At 36.7% G+C, this 10,500-nt stretch overlaps 1 protein-coding gene across 1 annotated transcript; it reads left to right on the top strand.

Moving 5' to 3' along the window:
- The first annotated feature begins 2,689 nt into the window (after window positions 1-2,689).
- Window positions 2,690-3,649, top strand: OR4M1 (olfactory receptor family 4 subfamily M member 1). Its single transcript, NM_001391616.1, is given in 1 exon segment — window positions 2,690-3,649. A coding segment is annotated over 1 exon segment (960 nt).
- Window positions 3,650-10,500: the final 6,851 nt, after the last annotated feature.

The following is a 10,500-nucleotide window of genomic DNA, read 5'->3' as shown; positions in this document are numbered from 1 at the left end:
GTTTACTTATTTATTGTCTGTCTATATTTCTAAAATAGAATTTCAGTGAGACAGAAACTGAGTCTTCCTTGTTCCTTGTTTTCTCAGCAGTTAGCAAATAGTACATACTCCCTAAACATTGTTGAATAAACAATGAATAATTTATAGAAGTGATACAGAAGCTATATATTTTGGGATAGTGCTTTCAATGCCATGTGTAAACTTCTATTTTGACAATCATTAAATCACAAATGCTGGCAAGGGTCATATTTGTTGTGGGTTTTATGGTATTTCAGGCCATGGTCATGTTCATGTATGGGATATATGTGTTGGTTGGTCCTTCATTGAGGAAGTGGAATGGTTTAGTGCCGTGTGTGTGTGTGTGAGAGAGATGAGTAGTGGCTGAGTCTTGTTGGCTTGGGGAATAGGGAGCTTTGTTGGCCACTTGGCTATTGGAATGGGATGCTCCTGTAATATGTACCTTTTCAATTTAATGGTTGTGAGGAGTGGAGGAAAGAGGCATTCATCAAGGGGTGAGGAGGGATGGATGCTCTGTATTTTTTTTCTAATGAATAAATCAGGTAAGTTATGGTTCTTAATGGAAGAATACTTCATTAGTTTTTAATTTTATGTCATATCTTGGACATGGAGGTACAGAAGTAAACCACTTTGACACTTTTTATGGTAAAATGATTCTTTCAATTCCTTAATATCTGAAGTATATGTTTCTTCTAAGACCTCAACACACATTCACCTAGATTCTTTCTAGATGAGTGCCATTTTCTCTTCCTCTTTGATGGGATGAATACAGAATGAGACACAGGAGGACTGAGTGATCTTTGTGACAATAATCAGAATTATCCTATCAGTATCCACCATGAAAATAAAAAAAGCTTAGTGCCTTGTAGTAGTATTTACTGCATTGAAATATTCATCTCCTTTCAGTAACAAGAGGACAATTATTTTATTAAGAACAAGTAACCTAATCACTTCCATCTGTTCAAAAAATATCCAAATTAACTGAGTAATCATAGTGTTCCCTATGCTTTTGGTAGAGATATGTTTGATTGCTGGAAACTCAGAGTTTACACATGAGTGAAAGTAAAGAAGCAGAATGCTGTGATTTTGCAATTACATACTTGCTGTGTTTTTAGTCATGGAGCCGATGGGGCACTTCTCCAGGTAAGAAGAGTAAAACCTTGCTTTCTGGGATCCTAGGAAGTATGTCATTCTGGATATCTACGTTACTAAGAAAGTTGAAGATTGAAAACTGGCAATTTTATCTTACTTTTTATTAAAATCTTTCTAAACCAAATTTTAAATTTCCCTATCTCTAAAGATAGTTAATTAACTCACTGAGGCCCACACTGGGCTATTCAGGGGTTGGGAATATTTACCCTTTTGCCAAATACTTCCACAATATTGAGTTTTCTAAGTGTTTCTGTCTTTCTGCCTCTTGAATCAGATTCCTGGCAAACACTAGTTTTTTCCCAGTGTATTTACTTGTAGCGAGCCATCCCTTCTTTATAATACAGTGCTTTCTACAACATGTTATATTTGGATGTTAGATATCTGTGTTTGGTTAAAATTATGCACAAATTGAGTCAGTAAGTTCAAGAAAGAAACATTGGATTTCTTCAGTCAATAGTATACCTAAGCTTTACTACCTGGACATTGTCACATCTATTTGGTTTTATAGAACCTTAACTTTGTTTTTCTGTGCTTATCTCCTGAGGAGAGGCAATATTATAAAATAGCACATCAGTAGAACAGAAGCAACCCTTTAGTACTGGCTGTTGGTTACAAGAAATGCTTACTTTGGTGTGGAAGTTTTACCTTACTTAAGAGAGGAAGCATATTTGGTAAAGTGAATGATGATCTTATTTTTATTTGATGAGTTTTATTCTATCTAGTGGTATTAGGTTCAGTACTAGACCTTAAGCAAAATTTTAGGGATAGTCTTATTCCTACTGTCACCTTGAAATTGCAGAGTGGGTCAGCTTGGATGGTGGCTGGCAGGCATACTCATTTGTCAGATCACTACATCTTCTTCTTACCTTCCTGAAACAGTGGCAAAATGCATGGCCAGTAGAGTAATGGGGTCTGGTTACAGCCAGAAGAATTTTCATATAGGGCCTTGCATTGTTGTATATTGTGGCTGCCTACCTATTACCAAGTATTAAGCTGTATAGACTTTCGTTAAGGAAAAAATGTCCGTTCACTACACATGAAGCCCTGGGATCTCTGGATAGATGAAAACTAAAATACTGCCAGATCAGCATACTTGATATTAGACTGTAAGCCTAAGTTTCCAAACTGGCTAGATTTCTCAACAACAAAACAATCTAGAAAGAACAGGCTGCATCTCTTATCACCATCCTAAAATCTGGCTAAACTCAGAAGAAGCTGCACATACTGCTTACTAAGGTCGATGTTTGGGGAAGGATTAGGGCATTGCTGAGTTTCATAAAAAATAGAAATTAATAACCTTAACAAGTTGAGATTTTGGTTTCAAATATTTGACACACTTCATATGGTTTCGATGTTTCTAATTTTCAGGTCACTTGCTCTTTCCCTATCTGGGTTTATGAAATGTAAAATGAAATCTCTTAATGACAGAGAACATCTGATGATTTTGAAAGCGGTAATATAACTCTAGTCAAATGCTATTTGGAGTAATTATAATTTCTTTATTTTTCATAGCCATATTATGAAAAAAAGCGAAGAAATGGAACCTGCAAATTACACCAGGGTGACAGAATTTGTTCTCACGGGCTTAGCCCAGACTCGGGAGGTGCAACTAGTCCTATTTGTTATATTTCTGTCTTTCTATTTGTTCATTCTTCCAGGAAATATTCTTATTATTTGCGCTATCAGGCTTGACCCCCATCTGACCTCACCCATGTATTTCCTGTTGGCTAACTTGGCCTTCCTTGACATTTGGTACTCCTCCATCACAGCCCCTAAAATGCTTGTAGACTTCTTTGTGGAAAGGAAGATAATTTCCTTTGGCGGGTGCATTGCACAACTCTTCTTCCTGCACTTTGTTGGGGCCTCAGAGATGTTCCTGCTCACAGTAATGGCCTTTGACCGCTATGCTGCTGTCTGCCGCCCCCTCCACTATGGTACCATCATGAATCGATGCCTCTGCTGTATTCTGGTGGCTCTCGCCTGGATGGGGGGCTTCATTCATTCTATAATACAGGTGGCTCTCATTGTTCGACTTCCCTTTTGTGGGCCCAATGAGTTAGACAGTTACTTCTGTGACATCAAGCAGGTTGTTCGGATTGCCTGTGCCAATACCTTCCCGGAGGAGTTAGTGATGATCTTTAGCAGTGGTCTGATCTCTGTGGTGTGTTTCATTGCTCTCCTAATGTCGTATGCCTTCCTCCTGGCCATGCTCAAGAAACACTCAGGCTCAAGTGAGAGTACTGGCCGGGCCATGTCCACCTGCTATTCTCACATCACTATTGTGGTGCTAATGTTTGGGCCATCCATCTATATTTATGCTCGCCCATTTGACTCTTTTTCCCTCGATAAAGTGGTGTCTGTGTTCCATACTGTGATATTCCCTTTGCTTAATCCTATCATCTACACATTGCGAAACAAGGAAGTAAAGACTGCCATGAGGAAGTTGGTCAACAGATATATTTTATGTAAAGAGAAGTGAAAGATATGTGGCACATTCTATAGTCTAGGGTCATTGTCCTAAAGTAGGAAGCATTTGCAGAGGTAATAATGCTACTTTCACTACCTCCTTTTGTCTGAGTTCTTAAAATCCCGCTAAGTTTTTCCTCTATTTGGTGAAAAAACAAAGAAATTTAAATGGAAAAAAAATTTACCTACGCCCTTTCTGAAATTTCTGGCAGATGACTATTAGAATTTAAGATATAATAATGATTTGCTAAAACTACATTTTCACCAATCATTTATTGAGCGACTATTCTGGAGAGTCTTTGACTGTCAGGAGACTGTATGTTGAGAAGTGCTAAAATAAATAAGACCTGGGAGATGTGTCCACTGTGAATAGGAAGAAGTTAGTGGCCAGCATATGAATGTGAGTAGCTTCAAGTGACCAAATTAGATATTGTTGTCATGTTTCAACCTTAGCTCAGTGGGATGGCATTTGGTAAACTATCTTCCTGGTTCTGGGAAAATAGATTATTTTGTTCTTTATCTCTTCCTCTTCCCAGAGGTGATGATGGAAACTGAGGATTCATTAATACAAGCTGTTCCAACTCGTATTTCAGGTGGTAGTCACTTAACAGTGTTGGTGACAGAACTTAAGATTTTGGGACATCCGGGAAACAATTTTTATGACTTCAAAGCGGAGTATAGTTTGCATAAGACCCCTCTCTTCCAGGGGAAGTCTCCAGTCAACTGGTGATTTTTATAGCCAGTCTGTACTTCCTTCCTCCAGAGTGAAAGCAGACTTGGAGGAAAGGGATTCTAAGGTCACTGGGATTGCAAGACATCTAGCTGTGTGATTTTTACAAGACTATTATATCCTTTGCCATTTTTGTGTGTTTTCTGTACTTGCTAATTCTGCCTCTCATGTTAAAATAAAATTAGTAGGGTGCTACTTTTGTTAATACTATAATTTAGATTTTTGCCCCATTAAATCACTTTTTTAATACATATGGAAGAGACCTAGATGTATTAGTTCCCGTAATCCTCTGGGGAATTATTTATTAGTGATCGGTTTACTATTCCTTGACGCTAAGAATCCAATTACTGACTAGGCTTCAGAATGTAAAAGATAAATTAGAATATTTGAGTTCATACAAATTTATTTACTTAAGTTAACTTTTCAATTTCAAAATTAGGGAGTCTATCCATCAAAGGGGAAGAGAACTTTGAGTGCTTTGAGCTTTAGTCTTATGTTCAATTTGATAACATAATATGACTAGACTTCGAAGGAAGTAGACTCCTGTCAGCATCAGGAATGAATATATGTGAGTGAATGGTAAAAACAAGCCCGAGGTTGCTCTTTATTTATATTCTATTTATTAAATGAGCAGGTAATTTGCGACAGACCCAGTTCACCTCAGGTCCACAGGATGGAATGATGGAGCATAAAGTTTGCTCTTTGCTTTGGGAATTTTTCCTTATGATGATCCTCTTTCATCTTCAATGTTATGGTGACTTCTCTTCTAAGAACCCAAAGACACTGATTGAAATTATGATTCATGAATTTTGAGTTGACTTCTCCTTACCTGATAATGAATAAAACTGTAAACTTCTTTAATATTTTACAACAGAGCATAAACAAAAATCTAACATCCAAAAGATATACACATATATAAAAAATGATGATAACTCATCATCAAATCTATGTTTCTAGATTTTATGTTATCTTACTGTTTTTTGTATCTGAACCAGCCAGACTTCTATTTACTTTGTCACTTATCCTTCATTTAACTAAGATTAATATTCTTAGGAAAGAGACTACTGACTAAGTATGCTCTTCAAACACCACTATATTGCTAGTACAGAAGGATATTTGTTGAAAGTATTGAAGCTAAGAAGAAGAAGAAAAACTCCAAAAATAGTAGTGTAATGAAGAGTTGCTTAATTAGAAATACTATCTGGAATTAATTTTGCTAGAGAATAGGAAACTTTGGCGTACTGGTAAACAGTGACCTAGCTTGATTCATGGAGGACACGACTGGTATAAAGGCTAGATCAGTGGTTCTCAACTGGGGGCAATTTCAGCCTCCGGGGGACATTTGACAATGTCTGGTGACGTTTTCCATGGTCACAACCGGGGAGTGTTATTGGCATCTCATATGTAGAAGCCAGGGATGCTGCTTAACATGCCCCAGCTACCCCCCACAAATTATCTAGCCCAAAATGTCAGTAGTACTGAGATTTTGAAATCCTACCTTACACAATGAGCAGGGATATAATGCAGGCCAGTGTAGGATAAATAGGTATTAATCTCATACATAATCTTTTCACATGCAGTGCTGCCTCAAAATAAGTCAAGAACCTCTGTTATGTGTTAGACTTCTTCTCCCCATGTCACTCTTCCCTCTTTCCTCTCCATTACTTCTAAACATCCTTTAATCTTTTTTTGTCTTTTAGTCTCTCCCATTTCTCTCTTCTTCCACAACTGCTGCTGATCTTCGATTTTCAATATCAGCAATATCTGTATTGAGCGAGTTAATATCTTTAGCTCCAGATAATGATCATACTTTCGATTATTCACTGACTATCCTAAGATTTTAGAACCCAAGTTCCACCTATCTCATAGCTTTTTGCTAATCTCACTATTACCAAAATGGACTTTACCATTATATCTGGTAAAACATATTTATTATCCAAACAAAAATAACATTTTCTTGTTTTTTCCTTAATTACTGAAATAGTATGTTTCCTAAAAATTAAAAATACGTGAACATATAAGGAAAACCCCCCTAATATTACTAATACTACTGGCCTTCTCTTTTTCCCCAGGGGTTAGGGTTTTCCTTTAACAAAGTCTGTGAGGTCTCACCCACCCAGCTCCATTGGAAGCAGGCCAGTTTGCCTGTCATGCTACACAAGATAATTAACTCTCAGTAAGTTAACAGAGGTGAGGTGGAATAACAACTGCAAAATTCTTCAGACAAGTTAGTGTAAACCTCAGATTTTATATCCGGCAAAACTTGCGTTTAAATTAAAAGGCTACAAAAAATTGTAAACATTAAATAAAAATTTAGGAATGTTTCCAGGAAACTTTTGAAAAAACTGTCAGAACAAATTTCTGTCAATCATGTGAAGGCCAAGAAATTAGAACCAAAGGATCAGTACTGAATATTAAATGTACTAAACTATATCTAATTCTGAAATAATGTGGGTTTGCATGACTGAAAATTATGAAATGCTACATGCCTCGACAATGCAGAAACGATAGAGTTGCCCTCCATTTCCTACTGGGGGCACATTAGATAGCTTTACTGAGCTCTCACTAAAAGCAAATTCACATGTTAGATAAACATCTTTTGAAACACTTCAATGAGCTGGCAGAAAAAAAGAAAAAAGAAAAAAGAAGATGGTGTAGAATATTGAAAATCTGAAAATCAAATGAAATTGGGAACCCAGAGAAATTAATGGTGAATAGAAGTCAGCTTTTACTGTGAGGACTTGTGTTCTGTTTTCAAGGTCACGAGTGGTGGTAGCGGGGACACGAAGCCCAGGGCTCACCTAAGGCTGTATTTCACAACAAGCTGAGGTTTCAAAGGATATATTCTCAGGGTAGTAGTGAAATAGACTTTTGAAAAACTCACCATCCAAAAGGCTAAAAAGGAAAAATGATTATGAATCATAAGTGGACTCACCCATACTTTTGGAATTTGATTTTATAGTATTGAGTAGTCTGAATCACTGTTAACTGATAATTTTGTTCAAAGTTTCTGGTTCCAGACTCATAATGCCTCTCATAGAAGGAAGCGCAAATATCTTTTGGAGAATCTTGCCTTTATTCCTGGACTCAAAATGCAGATAAACTTTGATGAAGTAAGAGCTTTACAGTCAAACATCAGTGAACACAAAAGAAAGCAAGGCACTGTGATTGAGAACCAGAAGAACAACAGAAAGAAGAATCAAAACCACAAAAGAACTACAGAAAATAAATTAATAACATTTAGTATTTTTGGAAAAAATAAAAAATGGATTGGGGGTCCAGCCCCCGGGCCGAGTGGTTAAGTTCGCATGCTCTGCTGTGGCAGCCCAGGGTTTTACCAGTTCAGATCCTGGGTGAGGACCTGGCACTGCTCATCAGGCCATGCTGAGGTGGCATCCCACATGCCACAACTAGAAGGACCTGCAACTAAAATATACAACTATGTACTGGGGGGATTTGGGGAGGAAAAAAAGAAAAAAAAAGATTGGCAACAGTGGTTAGCTCAGGTGCCAATCTTAAAAAGAAAATGTGTTGGAAATATGAATAAGGAAGACACTATAAAACAGGAAAATTATAAGAAAAAATGAGACCTTCAGATTCAGGTTAAAGTTCAATAGATGTGTTTAAGTGCATGTTAGACATACCCAGAAAGAAATAATAACCTAGACTATAGAGCTGAGGAAATTGTCAGCAATTCAGGGCAGAGACAAAATGGGACAGAAAGGATGAAAGAGAGGTTAAGAGACATTGAGAACTGAATGAAAACTTCGAACGTATCTCCTCAGAGTTTCAGAAGGAAGAGATAGACAAAATGTGACAGTGGCAATATTTGAAGAGATAATGCTGAAGTTTTCAAAACTAATGAAAGACACTAATCTTCCCACTCAGGATTCCCACCAAAATATTAATAATTTTTTTTAAATGCATATTGAGACTTATCATAATGAAAGAGCAGATTGTTTAAGACAAATGAGCGAATGTTGAAAGTTTCTGAAGACAAAAGCAGAGATCGCTTTCCAGTGAAGGGCAGTTAGGGTCACAGTTTGCTTCTTTAACAGCAGAGATGTAAACCAAGGAAGAATTGTAATCAATGTGCGGAAGGAAAACAATCATCAGCACTGCGAAAATAAAATAAAAACGTCCTCCAAAGATCAGAGACAAAGTTTGCTACCAGCAGACAATCATCTAGGAGAAATGTCAAAGGATATGCTTGAAACAATAAGAAAGTGATCCCAGCTGAGACATGTGAAACAAGAGAGAAAAAGAATGGCAACTATGTGGGTAAATCTAAATAAACACCTACTGTGTTAACCAGCCACAACAAACAAGCCTCTGAAGTTTGGGAAAAGTAAGAACTAAAATACAGAAAAATACCATTTCTACAAGTCAAGAGTTAGTGTAGGGGCTGGCCCGGTGGCCCAGTGGTTAAATTTGCACATTCTGCTTCTCGGTGGCCTGGGGTTCGCTGGTTTGGATCCCGGGTGCAGACATGGCACTGCTTGGCAAAAGCCATGCTTTGGTAGGGGTCCCACGTATAAAGTAGAGGAAGATGGGTATGGATGTTAGCTCAGGGCCAGTCTAAAGTCTTTATGATTTTCAAGAATATGGTAAGGATATTGATCTACTTTTAACTTCGGCTGGTTATCAGTTTTGATAGATTATGCCACAGAAATAACACCAATATTTCATTGGTTTTACAGATCAAAAATTTATTTCTTGCTATGCAAAGTCTCTAGCAGGTTTGGGTAACTCTCCAGAACACTGAAAAGAGAAAAATGTTAAAATGAAAAATAGCAAATAAATTAGAAAGAATATTATTTAAGTTAAATGAGTTAAGGTTCCTGTACTATTCTAGAGCTGTGCTATCCAGTACAGTGGCCACATGTGATTTTTTATATTTTAATTAATTAATAAAGCAAAATTCATTTCCTCAGTTTAAGGGCTCAATAGTCACATTTGGCTGGTGGCTGTCACATTAGACAGCACATTTCTAGGATATATATTTATATCTTATTCAATAAAATCACTTCTGGAATTTTTAGGTAATAATTATTAGGTTCATATTATGAACAATGATAAAATCACTATTTACTTTCTTTCCTCTTTTTCAACCCAGATTGTAGTGATTAAAAGTATTATCTTTCTTAATTTTACCTGTCTACTGTTTCTGCTGCCTATAGTTCAATTATTTAATTGTAGCTTTAATAATATGTTTTGAATCCAGAAATCACAGATGAAACAACTACTATGTTTTCTCCCACCATTTTACTCCCCTAAATAAAATCTTGTTATAGTACTTTTTTCCTTATTTGTAAAGTCATTATTTATTGAAGAGATATGACAGGCATAGAAATTATAATAATATAAACACAGGCATATCTATCATCCCATTTTTTTTTTCTTTTTGCTGAGGAAGAGTCACCCTGAACTAATATCCCTGCTAATGTTCTTCTATGTTTTAGTATGTGGGCTGCCAGCACAGCATGGCTGCCAGTAGAGCAGTGTAGATCTGTGCCCAGGAAGTGAACCTGAGCCGCTGAAGCGCAGTGTGACAAACTTAACCACTAGGCCACCAGGGTTGGCTCCACCTATCATCACCCTTTTTTTTTTTTTTTTTTAAAAAAAAGGGTATTATCATTACCTTTGGAGTGTGCTATGTGCCCCTTCATCCCATTCTTTTCCTTCCCTACTGAGAACGACCCTGCAGTCCTGATTTTATCCTTTTGCTAAAGATTCCTCAGTCTTCTCCTGTTTGGAAGAAATGTGTCCTGTCATACATTACACAGGGAAAGCTCATAAGCCTGAGTTTCAGGCTTAGTGCATGTTTAAAAGTATCTTGAGACTTGACAGATAGTTTGACTTAATATAAAATCCTTGTAGCATATTTTCTTTAAGGTCTTTGAAAATGTTCGTTCACCTTTTTTTTTTTTAACTTTCTGTGTTGCTATTGAAAGAAGTCTGATGTTGACCTGCAAAGGAAAAATCTTTGGTAGGTAATTTTTGTTTGTTTGTTTGGAGGGCCATAAGATTTTTTTCTTTGTGTATAAAGTTCTATTGTTTTACTATGTCATGTTTCAGATGATTCTGAGCCAAATTTTTTTCAATACTCAATGTATTTCAGGCAATATAATATT

Source organism: Equus caballus, chromosome 1, assembly GCF_041296265.1.
Source record: "Equus caballus isolate H_3958 breed thoroughbred chromosome 1, TB-T2T, whole genome shotgun sequence".
Taxonomy (NCBI): domain Eukaryota; kingdom Metazoa; phylum Chordata; class Mammalia; order Perissodactyla; family Equidae; genus Equus; species Equus caballus.
This window is presented reverse-complemented; position numbering and strand designations above follow the sequence as displayed.